At 53.4% G+C, this 15,854-nt stretch overlaps 6 protein-coding genes across 6 annotated transcripts; 1 reads left to right on the top strand and 5 right to left on the bottom strand.

Moving 5' to 3' along the window:
- Positions 1-25: 25 nt before the first annotated feature.
- Positions 26-1,612, bottom strand: CC1G_13122 (hypothetical protein; the record flags this gene model as incomplete). Its single annotated transcript, XM_001839613.2, has 4 exons — positions 26-202; positions 254-423; positions 482-713; positions 800-1,612. The coding sequence occupies 4 exons, from the start codon at positions 1,610-1,612 to the stop codon at positions 26-28; spliced, it is 1,392 nt and encodes a 463-aa protein (XP_001839665.2).
- Positions 1,613-3,171: 1,559 nt separating this feature from the next.
- Positions 3,172-3,758, top strand: CC1G_15651 (hypothetical protein; the record flags this gene model as incomplete). Its single annotated transcript, XM_002910176.1, has 2 exons — positions 3,172-3,347; positions 3,527-3,758. The coding sequence occupies 2 exons, from the start codon at positions 3,172-3,174 to the stop codon at positions 3,756-3,758; spliced, it is 408 nt and encodes a 135-aa protein (XP_002910222.1).
- A 1,351-nt stretch (positions 3,759-5,109) lies between these two features.
- Positions 5,110-5,817, bottom strand: CC1G_11374 (hypothetical protein; the record flags this gene model as incomplete). Its single annotated transcript, XM_001839611.2, has 4 exons — positions 5,110-5,268; positions 5,360-5,532; positions 5,603-5,729; positions 5,806-5,817. The coding sequence occupies 4 exons, from the start codon at positions 5,815-5,817 to the stop codon at positions 5,110-5,112; spliced, it is 471 nt and encodes a 156-aa protein (XP_001839663.2).
- A 1,069-nt stretch (positions 5,818-6,886) lies between these two features.
- On the bottom strand, positions 6,887-10,247 carry CC1G_11373 (hypothetical protein; the record flags this gene model as incomplete). The annotated part of the gene is made up of 9 exons (XM_001839610.2): positions 6,887-6,979; positions 7,038-8,310; positions 8,365-8,533; positions 8,590-8,636; positions 8,690-9,299; positions 9,359-9,409; positions 9,463-9,504; positions 9,556-9,635; positions 9,688-10,247. The coding sequence occupies 9 exons, from the start codon at positions 10,245-10,247 to the stop codon at positions 6,887-6,889; spliced, it is 2,925 nt and encodes a 974-aa protein (XP_001839662.2).
- A 1,086-nt stretch (positions 10,248-11,333) lies between these two features.
- CC1G_11372 (hypothetical protein) lies at positions 11,334-13,374 on the bottom strand (the record flags this gene model as incomplete). The annotated part of the gene is made up of 3 exons (XM_001839609.2): positions 11,334-12,484; positions 12,538-12,826; positions 12,883-13,374. 3 exons carry the CDS (start codon positions 13,372-13,374, stop codon positions 11,334-11,336), a joined length of 1,932 nt encoding a protein of 643 aa, XP_001839661.2.
- Positions 13,375-14,058: 684 nt separating this feature from the next.
- Positions 14,059-15,783, bottom strand: CC1G_11371 (hypothetical protein; the record flags this gene model as incomplete). Its single annotated transcript, XM_001839608.2, has 15 exons — positions 14,059-14,092; positions 14,151-14,278; positions 14,329-14,370; positions 14,434-14,442; positions 14,495-14,553; positions 14,633-14,731; positions 14,791-14,828; positions 14,888-14,924; positions 14,995-15,034; positions 15,085-15,182; positions 15,240-15,329; positions 15,386-15,428; positions 15,487-15,584; positions 15,640-15,674; positions 15,728-15,783. 15 exons carry the CDS (start codon positions 15,781-15,783, stop codon positions 14,059-14,061), a joined length of 906 nt encoding a protein of 301 aa, XP_001839660.2.
- Positions 15,784-15,854: the final 71 nt, after the last annotated feature.

The raw sequence follows: 15,854 nt of genomic DNA, 5'->3' as shown, positions 1-15,854 counted from the left end.
TTAATTGTTATTGACCCATCTGCATCTACATGTGGTGGTGGTACGAGATTGCTTCGCGCTCGAGCAAGGCGCGTTCTTCGAGGTCGATTTCGCGGCTTTCTTGGGCTAGTTCGCACCCCGAGCAGCAGAGGACGGCTGCTAGGTCTTTCCATGCGTTTCCTTGGATGTCGTAGCGGTTGCGGATAGATTTGCGGTTTGACATCTACGTGGATTCAGCGCTAGGTAGGACGTGTATCTTAGTTCTTGCACTCACCTGTAGCGGCCACGCCAGACAGATCAAGCCCAGTACAGCGTGCGTCAGGCCGTCTTTGGAGACCGTGGGCACTTTTGACGCGTCGAGTGGTCGGTTGAACGTTCGGAGGTGTTCTACTCGCGCTTTATTCCGGCCGTATACGATGGATGGAAATGTCATTGCCAGGCAGACTGTATGGGGGTGAGTCGACCTTTTTCCTTCCTTTCAGAACGAAGCTGATGGACTTACAGGTACCAAAGTTGTCGTCGCACACGGCTGAAAGATCGGTACTCCATTCCCTCTCGCCGTGGATTGAATATGGCTGGTTGTTGGCGTTGAGGTTGGGGTTCATGGATGGAGTTGGGTAGGGCTGGTTCGCTACGTATATCGGCTCGGGGCGGTGTCTGCTTTGCTCGGAAGGACGTTTTTTGAACACTGGGTATCGCGAGTCGGGGTCGAGCATGGACTGGTTCGATCGGTTCTGGGCAGACGCATATATGAGTCGTCGGTCGTCGGAATGGTTGGTTGGTGGGGATGACGATCCCACTGGGTATGTCGCACACGCACCTTCAGCTTCACCACGAACATCTGTTTCGGACCGCCCTCGTAGTACCCCTCCGCTCCTCTCATCTCGGGAACGGTGTGCAGGATGAACTTGTCGTGTAGCGGTCTTCGGACGCCTCCTGGGACGAGACCTGCGTAGCGTGCTCCCAGAGACGACATCGACGACGAGGTGTGGGAGGGCATGGAGTGTATGGAGTGTAGACTTCCAGAGCTGCCGTGGTGGTGGTGGTTGACTGTTAGCAGGCCTCGCCTCACACCTGCGTCTCCGCTACGACCACGGGTGTAGACCAAGATCTCTTCGTCGTCCTCGGTCCAGCCTAGCACCCCTTTCCCTGGCCCTTCATGCTCTGGTTCTTCCACGGAAGTGGGATGGAAGTCCCAGTATAGCGCTGTTTGGCCCCCGTTGTTGATCAGGATAGGAGAGCTGGGTGTCGAGTGCGGGTTTGGTAGCTTTCTGGATGTGGAGGTGGAAGAGGCGGTGGTGGCGCTACGGTGCACTCTGGCAGAAGGGAGAGGGAGATTGCGATCGTGCCTGCATTCGGCTTCGAGGTCCCTTAGGACGGCGGATGTGGCGGACCCGTGGCTTGAGTCTTCAGAGGTGAGACTCGTGGTGCTGCTTCGAGGGGATGCGGTGTTCCTTCGCCAAGATGAGGAGGAGGAAGAGTCGGTGCTGCTGGTGTAGTAGGGTTCGCCGCCGATGCCTATGTGTCCACCGCCTCCGCCTATATGTCCGCCTCCGCCGACGTGTCCACATCCCTGATTCCCGCCGTAGCCCGAGTGACCTGCCGCTGAATCAACCACCGCCACCACCACCATTGCCGCCGCTTACACTGGTTCGTCCAGTGGTATCGGAGATTCGACGTCTCTGCAGACCACCTCCACTACCAATCCCAATTCCACCACCTCCGATGGGCACACGCCCGGCTTTGTTCTCGAGGAGGATGATTGGTTTGAGTCTGCGGTCGTTTACCATTATTGGTTTTGGTTTTTGTGGGAGGGGGGTGGGTAGGGGGTGATGGAGGTAGGGGGTGATGGAGGTAGGGAGTGTGGATTGGGGATTGGATGGTGGGTTCGAGGGATTGGTTGGTGGGTTCGAGGGGATTGGATGATGGGTGGGTTCTACGTTGGTTGGGTTCTAAGTCGGTGGGTGGGTTCTAGGTTGGGGTGGTTTGGGAGGTTGGGTTCGAGATACTGGTTGGTAAATGGAGCCAGAGGTACCGGTTGGTCGCTGGATGGATGGATGGGATTCACAATGCGTGTACAGTGGAGCTGTGAAACATTCCAGCCTCACCCGGATGCATGATGTTTGGTGAGCCCAGTCTCAGTCTGAGTGTCCGTGTTCACCACCTCCTCCTCCTGATCTCCTGATTTGAGAGGAGCCTGGCTGACTTGGGTTTGGGACTGGCAGGAGATCGAGGGACCTGGGTTTATTCGGAATTTCGACTAGGGTTGGGATGGGACAGGCTGTTCACGTTGAGTTGGTTCAGGTTGCGGTGGAGGCGCGGCCAGAGCGTAGGTATGGCACCAAAGCATCGTACTGTTATCTCCTGCATCCTGCTTGGGAGGGTTGAATGTGGTGTCGGTGGGGGATCATTGGAGGGAATTCTGGCAGGATCTGGGCGTCCTTGATCCCCGACACGCAGGGCGTGTTACGTGCGGTTCAGAAGGGTTGAACCAGATAGGCATTCCACTGATATTGCCTCATGATGATATCTAGGACTACAGTGTGCGTGGTGTGGGCGCTCGCTCGGACGCGCTCGACCTCGACCTCCGATTCCGGTTCAAGCAGTCAGTGTGGGCTCTCACAATTAGTAGTATAATTGCATGGGCCGAGTGGGTACTCGAGTATGTTATTCCTTTCCATGGTTGGCGGACGAAACGGTTAACAATATCGTGATCATTACAGGAGGAGAATACATAGAAAGTACAGAGACCGTCCACAAGGAATGTACATATGGGTTAGGAAGGAAACGGCTGTGTTCCTCGTCCGGGTACGTCCACGAGTACTCCGTGGATAAAAATAGAGCTTTCCATGGGCGCTCTCTGAGTCGCCAACGTCAGTGCATGTGGTATACCTAAATTCAGTGCATACATTCCACCAAATTCAGTGCTTGCATCTACTAGATTTAACTAGTGCTTCCCAGCATACGCATGGCCCATACTCTGCTCTTCAAGCTCCAGCTCCTGCGCTTCCTGTACCAACTCGCAAGGTCCACACCAGTACGCGGTGCAGCAGTCGCCGCAACCGCCTCCTCTGATGTTGTAGCGCCCGCGGATGTCTTTTCTGTTGACCATCTGTTACGATATATCGATGTCAGGGTTGATTATGATTGGAAGGAGAATTGAGTATGATGATGGATGGGGAATTGAGCACGATGATGGATGGGGGAATTGAGCACGATGATTGGGAAGGAGGATGGAGAACGCACCTGGAGGAAACAGCTGAGGCCGAGGCCGAGGAGGATAGCGTGGATGCAGCAATCGCTGCCGCAGGAGGAGCCGCCGCTTGGATCTGCCTGGCCGCGCTCGTTCAGGTGTCGGTAGCGGCTTCGTACGTTTTGGTAGGTGAAGCAGGGGAAGCAGGTTGCGACGAAGCCTGGTAGTGGTAGTAATTCATATTGGCGGTCAGGTCAGTTATTCATCTCAGATCTCGGGGAGGACGAGGGATGTGGGGTAGGGGGTAGGGTAGGGTACGAATTGGGGGGAGGGAGTGGTACTGACAAGTTCCAGGTTTGTTACAGCAGGAGAAGAGGCCGTTGCTCCATTCGCGGCCGTCGGGTCCTACGGGGAGGTTCCGCGCGTTCCTGTTTCCGCCTGCGCCGCCTTGTTGGACGACCATTTGGGGTTGGGCCTGTGTGTGGGTTTGTCGAGGGTTAGGACTGGCAAGACTCGAGTGGAGGAAGGTGGTGGAGAGGAGAGGGGAGAGGAGGGTATATACGGACCTGGTAAGCCATTGTTGTAGATCGAATGGAGTGGGAGAGAAAGCAGAAGGAATGGGGAGGGAAGAAAGGACGAAAGAGGCCTTGGAGTTTACACACAGACAGACAAGGAGGGTATTTATAGGGCAGGGAATTATCGAGTGGGGAGTCTGTGCATATGTGTGTGCTCGGGCAACGTGCCCTGGGCGCGCATGGGTGCCGTTGTGTTACTGCCTTGCCTCGATGGCAGGATTCAGAGCGCCCACCACTCCGTGGTGCCCATATACATATCAGGGTCCTGCCTGTGGCCCAGAACTAGGCGTCTACAGGATATTGTGAGATAGGGTCTGAACTTCAGGTGAGCGGTTTATGGTATAGTGAATTTCACCTTGCGTATTATTCAGGGAACGCTCTGGACGGACGAGTGGTTGGCATTTGCAAGATCGTCGAGAATCGACCCTCTTGTGGTTTGAGGTACGGTGAACTCGGAGGGCTGATAAATTGTGGGTTAACCTGTGGGACCCACGATCCTTCCTCGTTCTATTCATGAGCGCAAGTGAGCGATGTGGTCGGAGAGGGTTCTGAATATCAATGATCCCGGGTCTACGAACTATATCTCAAGAGAGTATGCATAGCATCTGAAAGGGAGCCTACATCCGGCTCCACGATCGCATAGTAACGCGATACCGTCAAACGCGTGCGGTTAAGTGAGGACGTAGTATGAGCCTGGTGGCTACCGCCGGATGGACTCATACTCAGGGTGAGTGTGGATGGTTCCTTCTCGAAGAACTTGAGTCTTCCGAATATAACGTGTCAAATGACTCCGAGCAGCCTTTGCCTTTGCAGACCAAACATCATCTTCGTCGTTGAGAGGATACGGACCAACGGACGCTCGACTGCGATCAGAGACGCGGGTTGAGTGAGAGATGCTTGTCAACTTTCAAGAGCGCCGGCGTCATGGGCGCTTATTTGAGGAATCGAAATTGTGGAGTGTTTGGCGTCTCGGGGATTCAAAGGACGGACGTTCCGAGTCTTTTTATATGAGATTGATGTCTGCTGGGCGCTGGCGAGTGGAGGTGGCGTGGCGATAGGTCAATACTTTAGACGACTCGACAGCGAAGCCGGTGAGTTGCACTGCCACATCGAATGTGAATTCCGTTGCGAAGCGTTGCTCAGAATCTCTTGTCATCTGTCATTAATCCACTTCATCACAGGTATTTTGGATCGACACGCACAGCCGGGATATCAATCTGTCGAGTGAGAATACAATTCAAAAAAGGATCTACATACAGGAACACATAGATGTACATTTAGTATGTACAGGAAGGACTTGGACAAAGATCGAACTAGCTGAAAAGGACAAAGTGGCGCGAGCAAGGTGCGATCCTTAAGCGCTTAAGCCTTGTAGGTCTGGCCAAAACTCTGCTCCTCCAACTCGAGTTCCCGGGACTCCTGGACAAGCTCGCAGGGCGTGCAGCAACACGCCGTGAGGCAGTCGCCGCAACCGCCTCCCCTGATGGAATAACGAGAACGGATCTTTTCGCGGTTCATCATCTAAATGAAGAAAGAAGTCAGAGACGTCCTAGATACGCTCACGGCCTCACAGCCTCAGGAAGCTGTAAAAATATAGTATGTATGTACCCACCTGGAACAGCCATCCCAGACCGACACACGACGTAACAGCAGCGTGGATCAAGCAATCAGAGGTGCAGACGTCTCCACCGTGCTCGGGGTCCGGCACGCCCTTGGTGGCGAGGTGCTCGTAGCGGTGCTTTACGCGGCTGTAAACAATGCATGGGCAGCACCACGCAAGCAAACCTGAACACACAAACGCATGAGCGCGAACATTGTCGGGGGCGCGACCGCGGGCGCTTATCGAGGTACTCACAGGTGCCAGGCTCGTCGCAGCAGGAGCACAACCCGTTGCTCCATTCACGGCCGTCTGGGCCCAAGGGAAGGTTCTTGACGTTCCTGTTTCCGCCGCCGCCTTGCTGGACGACCATCTGAGGTTGAGGCTAGGCGTATCATATGAACGTGAGCGAGGGGAATGATGGACAGCGGGTGCGGCTTGGGCGAGGAAGAAAGTCGCACCTGGTAGGACATTCTGGCGAAAGAGAACCCGAGGTTTCGCTTAGAAGGGAGGGGTAGGAAACAGGGGAGGTTGCGGTGTCCCTGTTCCTGGGTCCCATTTATATACTTACCAACTCCTTGAGAAATGGTCTAACCGCCAGCGGCCATCCCGGACCTGGCCAATGTATTCTTGGGTTTGATCAGCGCTGAGCACATCGACGAGTGACGACCCTGACACCCCATCTGGTCATATTTAGAAGGATTCACCTAAAAATCCTGCTCGATATGGGGGAGAGCGGCGTCACACGCCTAGCCGCCCACTGCCTTGCATCAGATCTTGTTCTCGTTGGACACTGCCAAGTTGGAGCCGCCGCAGAGGACTTTCGACTTTGTGTCGAGAATGTGGGAGTGACAGTTTGGCGACAGTCCTTGGCTTGACGTTCCAACGAACATGGACGGATGGTTACTACGAACAGATCCAACATACCTTGTCTAGAAGACTGTGGTAGGGGAGTGTTTACAGCCTGCTCATTTTGAACGAACATGAAGTTGGGGAGCCTCTCTCTCGCAGGTCCCTTCCTCCACCCAATGGGACCACGGACTTCAAGGGCATCTCGGGCTGGCGCTTTTCATGAGCGGCACACTCAACTACCCCAGATCTCGAATTGAATTGAATCCGCCCATCCAGCGCGCTCGTGCGCGACCTATGCATGTACGAGGGTTTTGCTTATCGAGTCGGTTCCGAAGAGTGAACCCTAGGCCTCGAACAAGATGGCAACGCGAACATGACGATTATCAAGTGTTTTATTCTGTCTTGAAGACTAAGCTAATACATTACTACTATTCCTAGCCAATTTGTATTCTATTGAATGTAACGAAAGGTAGTCCATCGTCAGAGGTAGGTACTGAAGCGAGTGGCCAAGAGACCCTAGAATACACATGTACGCCTTTATTAAAGCACATAAGATGTCAGAAAACAATGCGAAGAAAGCAAAGAATGTCCCGGCAGCCGGAGGAACGAGGGGACCCTAGTTCGGGGCCAACGACAAACGAACAACCCAAAGGAAAGTGGCGCCTAGACACGAGGCGTCCTACTCGCACACTAGGGTTTCGGCTCAGTGTTCTTTGATCCAAAAGAGGACATGCTCGAGCCGCGCTCCAACGTATTTGCACTTAGGCGGTGGCCTCTGATCAGCTAGAAATGAATTCTTTATCAGTAAGGCTGTTGAGTACCAATGTATGAAGATGCCTACCACTCCTCCGATGGGTCTTGAGTAGTCTTCGTGGTCGTCAAAACTAGTCCGACTCGCAATGAACGATTCCGACGGAGCCATGCTCAGTCTTGGGTGCAACAGGCCTTCCTTGACGACGCTAGCACTGTCGTCAGTCGGGGACGGAGGCGGGGGGAGAGTGAAGGTAGGCCAAAGCGGAGGCGCTGGAGAGACGACTGGCTGGTTTTCTTGGACGTAACCGTTCCCCGTGACACCGCGAGGGAAGGTGAGGAGCGGAGGTGGAGTTGAAGAGCTTCCAGGCTGCATGAAGGCCGCGTTCGACGGATATAGGAACGACGACGGGGGCGTCCTCCCGCTAAGAGTGTGAGCGGGAGTGGGTACTGCGAGACTCGCCGCCTCTAACGACTCGGAAGATCCGAAGGGATTATGGATCTGAATCTGAGAGGAGGATGGGGTGGGCCTGACGGTCATTGAACTTCCCGCCGAGCCACGTCGTTTGCCTAAGCGGCCCAGCAAGCCGCGCAGACTGCCCTTCTCGGACATCTCGTTGCTTTGAGGTTCACCGTGCATTGGGAATGATACAGGGGGTGTCGAGCTGTGTCGTTTAGTGTTCCGACTGGCGGGAAGAGGGCGAGGGCCTGGCAAGGACACGCGTTTCCTGGTGCTCATAGAGCGACCACCTTCGACAGAACCGTGAGCCGAGGTTAACAGGGAAGCCGAACTTGTTGCGTGCCCAGCCTTGCTCGTCGTCGACGGCGACTTCGAACCTGACAAGTCATATACCGCTGCTACGGCTGCACTGTCAGTGTGGTCGTGAGCTGTGGAGGAGGGGTTGCTCGGCAGGTAGCCAAGCTCCTCGTTGGTAGGACCTTCGCCCATGTCCTCCATACCAGGTAGTGGTGGAGGGGCGTTGAATGCGTTGAGCGGTGGAGGGAACGTTGAATGGACTCCTTCCGTGCTTTCGCTGCGCCTCCCATGGACGCGTTCGTCGTTCCTTCGCATGTCTTCAGCGACGAAAGTGCCCTCATTCGAAGGCATGCTCCGGTTGGACAGCTTCCTCCCAATCCTGGAGGCGACAGCGGAGGCACCGTACAAGAAACCTTTCCCGCCCTCCTCTTCATCGCGGAGGGGCGATCTCCACTCGCGTTGAGGGTTCAGATGCTCTGCGCTATCGCCCCGCTTGTGCGTTCTGCGGTATCGTCGACAGCAAAAGAACAGGAGGATGATTGCACCAATGATAGCGAATGTTGCCCCTAGCGTCAGGCCGATAATTGCACTAACATTGTTGGCAAGTCTGGTCATACGGGTTAGTATACATACTAGCGCTGCGGATAGGGATTGAACGAACCCAGAAGTCGGGGCAGGGACGTCAGTGCGCAGTATGCCCGTCTCAATAACAGTCGTAACCGTCGTCTCCATCCCGCCGCTGTACGTGCTGGTGAAGACTGTTGTGATCGTAAGGGTCGTGAATCGTGATTGAGTGACAGTCGTAACAGGGCGGCGAGTGGAGGACTCGACTGTGGATTATGGTGAGAACGCCAAGTTTAGTGAAGTGGGTAGAGGTGCAGCTTACAACTGGTGGACGTGAACGAAGAGATATCGGGAGCAGGAGCTGGCATTCTACATGGCCGGATCAGAGGCTAGATTAACGGATTTGATCGAGATTAACTTACAACGTTACATTGGGACGTCTAGACGAACTAGAAGATGGCGACGCGGAGGGGGAAGGGGGGGCAGAGGTCTGATAGCTGGAAGATGAAGGCATGGTAGGCATAAAGGTCGTAGATTGAGGCTGCGACGAAGTGGTGGGCTCCTCGGTGACCGTGCTGGAACGCGAAACTGAGCTCGAGGGGGCTGACGAGCTAGCCGAGCTTTCGTCCGGGATATACTCCGATGAAGGTGTGGCATAGTACGACCACGATGAAGATTCTTCCTGAGTAGTTGTGGGTTCGTATATAGGCACAGACGAAGATGGTGGCATAGAAAATGACGATTCTTCGCTCGTCTCATAGGGTTCTGACATCGATAGTGATGATGGCGTAGATTCGGATAGTGTCGGTTCTAGAGTGAGGCTAGGAGTCGGGGTGAGCGTGATTGTAGATGGTATTGGCAGCTGGTCGGGGGTAGATAGAGGAGTATCGTCTGTGCTTGACCAAGAGCCGCTAGGAACGCCGTCCATGGGCGGCCAGTCCGATGGCCGTGACGAAGACGAGGAAATGGTGTCGCTGATAAAGGTGCTAATTGTGGAGAAGATAGACGAGGGCCGGAAGATGTGATTGGAAGCTGGGAGGGTGTGTCAGGTGATGAAAGCTTTTGCGCGAGAATCATGAATTGGGGCGTACAGGAAGATAAGGACGACCCAGGCGTCGAAAAAGTGGGAGAAGGTAGAGAATCTATGGTGTGGTCTGAACATGAGGCAAGTAGATATAGCTGGTAAGACACGAACCCAACGAGGCATAATCCGGCGAAGCAAACGTCGGTGCTGCACCTATATGTCTTGCTCAGCCCGTGTAACAACTGTGTCTCGAGATAAACCCACCTGAACCCTGACCGTTTGTTATACTTGAGACATCCATCCCTTGTGCCGCGACATTCGATGATTGAGAACCCGTCGTTGTCCTTGGAGGGCACTATGAGGTACAGCGGACAAGGGAGGGGACTAATAACTCACGACGGGGGCGAAATTTGCTTTCGTACGCGCCAAACCCGACGACCGATGGCAGAGAAATCAAATCGTCCTCGAGAGCCATCAGGTTCCTCCGGTTGCGAGGCGATATGGTTGGAGGATCGTTGTCTTGAACTTGCTTGTCTGACCTCCTTGGAGCAATGCGTTGTTGAGGAGTCCTTGGTTACCGAAGAGGGTGACCTGAACGCCGAGACCTTGTTTGCATGTGTACCACAAGGTGAACGTTGAAACATGGTGTCGAGCGAGTCGCGAGGTGCCGGGGTAGTGCGTGAAGTTAATTGAACCTTTCGTGTCGTGCCGAAGGGATAGATCGATGAGGATTCCCGTTGGATGCTTCGATTGTCCTGCAACCGAGTTTCCTGAAAAATGACCAGCAGAAGAAATTTAGAAGAAATCAAGCCGTTGTACGACTTCTTGAATGACGAGAATGCGGCGAAGAGAAAGTGGACATGGACAGAGAAGAAACGAAATCGTACGTCAAGCCATCGAGGCTCGCCCGAAGGGAGGATGGAGAAGGCGATGAACAACTCCGGGGTGGCAGGCATTTAGCACCCTCGTGCACGTTTCGCACTCAGCATTCCTCGCGTCATAGGATTGTTGACAACAACACTGATGCTGGATGTACTTTTGTGAGGAAATTCTTTTGGAAATCTGCGACAAAAGGAAGTCGATGTGAGCCTGACTGTCCACGTTCTGATGGCTATTGGAAATAACCTCTACCTTTGTTACTTCCAGCGGACCAGCACGCTCCCCCGAGGGAACCGACACGGCTGGAGCCTGTACTCTGGTTACGGTGGCGGACACAAGAGAACCATTCATCAACGGTCTCGGAATCCTTTGGCAATTATCTGGATGCCGAGATCTTGTTCGGTTGATGGGGTACCTACTGGTACCTGCCTGCAAAATCGAATTTACCCATCCTGGACAATCTCTTAATTAAAAGAGTTGACCTGGTTTGACCTGCTGCTGCGCTCATGGCCAGCGAAAGGCTTCTTTGTCGAGGGACCCTGTTCGTCTCAGAAACTGTGGCACAACGATCTGCAAAAAGGGAGTCTCATCGTCGCTGTTGGTCCGCGAAATGGTTTTCATGTGTTCGGCCCTCGACACTCGAACGGGTGCAGAATTGGTGCAGAACATTTTTGGGGCGATGATTCCCTACGCCTCACGCGCCCCTCGATGACATAGACCCGATGAGTCGTAGCCAGGCGTCGCTCAGCTCGATTTTCTGTATTTTCCCTGCTAAAGTGTAAAGTTAATAAGGTCTTTATTACATGGTAGGAGAACAAGAGGAAGAAACTTTCCATGCTCAGGAGTCTTGAGACTCAAACCATCGCTCATTGTCGTTGTCAGGGACAAAGCAGGATTGGTTGGTCCGGATCAATTCGCCCCTTTCCCCCGACCCCGACCAAATTCCGCCGCTTTAGGGTTTCACCCAGACCACCATCATCACATTCACAATTCTTCGCACTTCGCAAAGACTATGGAAATCAATTTGTCTCGAGATGGCGGAATACACGACTTCCAAGTTCCAGATAAAGATACAGAAATGCAACGCGGTGGAAAGCCCAGTGGTGAGCATAGTAAAAAATACATGTAAAGATCAGTTTGTTGATTTACTCGAACGTATAGGCCTATGATTTATCCTGGATCAAGGATAAGAATAGGGACTGGGAGAGTTTCGTTTTCTCCTCCCACTCACCCAGCCACGATTCGTGCTGAGGAAAAGCACTGCTCGGGACAGCGAAGACGCCAGTGATCAACCAGTGGTCCTTGTCGCTTGCCTCGTGCTGACCCATTAAAGTCGGAAGTACGGTCCTCGGCTCGATCAGGTTGGTGTTGGGATCCATGCGAAGAGCCTTTCCGATCCTTGTCGAGCTCGCTTCAAGGCCTGCCAGCCCTGAAACCCCAGCCTTGGATGTGGCTCTGGTGACCGCTCCATCTTCCAGAGTACCTTCGTCAGCGTTCGTTGAGGGTTCCAACGCTCTCCCAATAGCGTTTTGTCCGTACAAGGCGAAACCTCCCTCCGCGGAAGTCAAAGGCTGGTTCGTTCGGATCCTATGGACCCGCAGGTGCCAGAGAGGATTCTCCTTCTGTGGTGGAATCAGCCAAGTCTCAACCTGTACACCTTCCCAAGGGTACCACATTGATCGCAACCATCTTCCCTCCTCGATCCTCGCTTCCTTCGTCTCTCGTCTACACTTCCACGTCTCCCCCTTATCATTGCTGAGCGCCAGCGTGTTGTCGCCACCCAACTCTTCGAGCGTGAGGTTCCCGGTAGGCACGCTGTAGCCAAACGCGGAAGAATACGCCAACTTCCCGTACTTGGCAGCACTCTGCTTGACGGGGTATGAGCACTGCTGACCAGACGACAGGAGGAACGTGTGTCCTCCAAGGTTGGTGGTGATATGAAGCGGGTGAGTGAGGAACTTCGTCGTCTCCTTCAGCGCCTCGGGGAACGGTTCTTCTTTGGCGGCCCAGAAAGGGTGGCTCTCTGGCAGAGCAAGCGTGACGAACGACTTGCAGCACCAGTACACGGACCCAGCAGAGTTATAGTTCTCTGTCATGTTAAGGTTGGGATAACCGTATCCGATCGTCAGCGTGCCGTCAGAGTTGTAAGCTCCTGGCTGCTTCGCCCAGTATCGGAGATTGCGAAGCTGGAGGCCTTTGATAACCCCCCAGGTGAGTGGTGCTGGCAGCTCGACGTCCGCGAAGGCTAAAGCTCCCCAGAATGATGACATCGCAAAGCGATACACCATGCTTCGGCCGAATGGAATGGGTCGACCTGTGCTTCAAGTGGTGAGACATGCCCCCAGATGCAAGAACAACAACGCTTACCTTCCTCGTCCCAGTAGTGGACGAAATCTTGGGCGAACTTCTTGGCTCGGTTCCGGTACTCCTCGCAACGCTCGGGGTCCTCCTTCTGCATCAACTTGGAATACGCCAACTGGGCGAACTGGATAGCGAACGACGAAGAGTAGTAGTCCAACTGGACAATGCCCTCTGGCCCGTCTCGAGACCACCCATCTCCGATGTAGAAAGTATCGAGGTGGTCAAGATCAGCCTTCATCCTCGCAGCGTCAAATCTAGACGACCCGACCTTTGACAGGCCCAAGTTCGCGAAGACCTATCCTCACTCGGCTCAGCCTTACTTTCCCGGCCCACTACCAACGGATAACTCACCCTGAACCAAAGCCAGTTCGTGTTCGGCATCTCCTTCCCGTTCATAATCGCCAACCAATCCTCCAAGTTCTTCTTCGCTTCATCACTCAATGGATCCCAGATCTTTTCCTTCGCCACAGCCAACGTGAACCCTATCGCGGAGCACTCCACCATCCTCTGGTCCTTATCTCGCATCCATCCCCAAAACTCTGGGCTCTCTGGGTTTGTACCGTTTGCGAACCCGTTGACCCATCGACTCGTGCCTTCGTAGTCCCCACCGCCTGCCAGGAGTGCCGCAAGGCCCCAGATCGGGCGAGAGAACCCTTCGAGCTGGGCAGCGACGTCGTCATAGTGTGTTCCAGTGTATCCAAGCTGGATTCGGGCGCCTCCTGGGCTCGTGTGTGCTGCAAGAGGATCCAAAAGGTCTTTCAGGAATCGAGCCAAGTCATCCCTCGTTTCCAGCGGGTTGGAGGAGAAGGGAGTTTCGGTGAAGAAGGATACAGTGGCTGGCATTGTCGAGAACCCCGTGGAATTGGAAGAGTGAGAGTGGTGAATGATATGTTATGCTCATGAGAGTATTTATCGTTGCTAGAAGCGTTCTTCTATGTCGAGAGCGGCCCGTCTGGGTAGTACTCGGAGAATCTTAGAGACCACTTCGTCGCCGGGGAGACTGTGAAGCACGGACCGCGAGAGCGCCTTCGCTGCACCTTAGCGCTGCTTCTCCGCTTGGCTTGCTCTGCTCACCGAGCTCGAGATCACTTGCTGTTCCCAATCAGGGATGCTGCTTCCCCGCTTTCATATTGAGAGACTCGTGTCGAACTTCACGTGGACAACCGAACATTCTCCGTCGAACGTATATGGCGAGAACCACACCAAAGTGGTTCTCAACTTCTCGTGTTTCCAGAAGGTCTTATCACCGTGGACGGGGGATGTAAATCGATCCTTGACAGAAGCTGCAGCAATGTTTATCCTACTCAGATCGTTTTAAGCGCCTTGTCGATTCAGCGCTTATCATGAAGTGCTACTATCTTAATCCCGTGCCATCTTACAGTTCATACGCCAACTATTGGTACAATTAAGCCAGATACATTATACATGAACATAGCGAAGAATATCTATGACCGAAATACCCTTGATCTTGAAGGGCTTTTTATCCTTGCGAGTTCGTACCGAGTCAATGTGAGATCTCTGAGCTCATCACAATCGATGATCGTATCCTTTCCCACTGTCCCTAAGTCGAAAGGATGGTCGTCAGCCTCGAGAAAAGTGTATTGACCAGGAGAACTAACCCGTTTCGAACTGGATTCGAGAGGGAGCATGTGCCCGACGCCCGACTGTGCTTACGTGGGAGACATGTGTACGTCCGCCCGCGGTTCGTAAATTCAGGATCAGCCTTGAAACCATTAAACTTGTTATTCTGCCAAGGAGGTTAGTCAATATGTCTGGTTTGGAAGGGCAAGTTGGGACGTACAGCGTGCTAAAGCTTGCATTGATGGCCTTGATATCGGGCTAATCGTTTGGAAAGATCAGTGCTCAGTAACGGTCACCGTAGGGAACGAGTTTCATCCTTACCGCCCCGGCCTGAAAGGTCTGTCAGTATTCCAGCGCTGCGGAACGAGGAAGGATTTCTTACCAAGAAGAATGATACAGTAATAACGTTCGCCCCGCAAATGATGGCGAAATAAACGATCCCTGCCGAATGATCATTTTGAAATAAGTACCCATTGTGGATCGACATCGTTGGAAATAACGATCGGGTCCGCGGACATACCATCTCTGACTACCAGGGCATATAGGGATTCTGGGTTTCCTCTCTGTACCCGGTAATATGAGAAAGTTCCCCACAATGTCATGAGGAAGATTGCGGAGTCTATAAGTCGTGGATTTCGTTCAGTATAGGAATGTGCAGAGGATTATTCCCATCCATACCAAAACCCAACTCGGCGATCCAGGTAAAGGCAAAGCGACTGAATGAGGTACCTTGAGCTCGGACTCCTATGCCGTGAAGTGCGAACCAAGAACTCACGTATGTTGTTTCCCAACCAAAATGCACCCGACCAAGCCTGAAACAACCAACGACGCCTTTCAGTTCATGCTGTTCCTTTCCATCGGAACCGTGTCACTCGCACTCACCTTCCGGGAGTTGTAACCTGGTGCCGTCCGTAAAAGCCCACTGTCATTTTATTAGCGTTTGTGATCAGTAAGGCACTTCCATCCACGTACGATCTTCACCGCCAATTCCGTGATGAGCAACATAGATGCCAGGGTGGTGGCTACCATGTTCCTCCCATATATGGCGTGTACTCGTAACACAAAAACGACTGTTGGGATGTGCATGAGGCTATTGTAATGGGGAGAGAGGTAGACTGGGTGCGTACTGCCGATCACGGTTGCTGTTACGATCTTCAGGGCTTCAGGGAAGAGGATGTATCGATCGCACACGCTTGTCGACCATGGTTGGTGGAATGCTGGAGTTGGTTGTGAGCTCGTAGGCTTCCATTTAGAAATGGTCGAGAATGCGCACAGACGATGATGACGATATACCCAAGTGGCGTAAGGTAGCGATTCTGGAGGGCAGGTATGTTGAGGGTCCGTCATGGGAAGGGTGTACTCAAAAACACGCACCAAAGCGAATAGCAAAGTCATATGCGACCATCTCGGTTGCTTCCATATCGTCTCAACCTCCTCCCCAAACGTCAGCATTATGTCGTAGAAAAGCATAACTGAGATAGGAGCTAGGTGATCCCCCTTCCAGGTAGAGATGAAGCTTAGACTCACCACATGACGCCAAAGAATACGATTTGGCCACTCTCCTGCAACACCGTTTGAATGGGCGAGTTCTGGTTATGAGAAAACGGATACTCACAGATTAAATGCAGTCCTAGCATATTCGTCCGCCGAGAGGGAGCTGACTGCAGACATCGCAGGATCTGCTGCATCGAGCTGAGCCCAGTCGCGCACTGGGATGCTTGAAATGGTTGTTGGGCAGAAGG

Source organism: Coprinopsis cinerea, assembly GCF_000182895.1.
Source record: "Coprinopsis cinerea okayama7#130 chromosome 11 map unlocalized cont3.11, whole genome shotgun sequence".
Lineage (NCBI taxonomy): Eukaryota > Fungi > Basidiomycota > Agaricomycetes > Agaricales > Psathyrellaceae > Coprinopsis > Coprinopsis cinerea.
The sequence above is the reverse complement of the archived record's forward strand: the minus strand, read 5'-3'. Positions and strand labels throughout refer to the sequence as shown.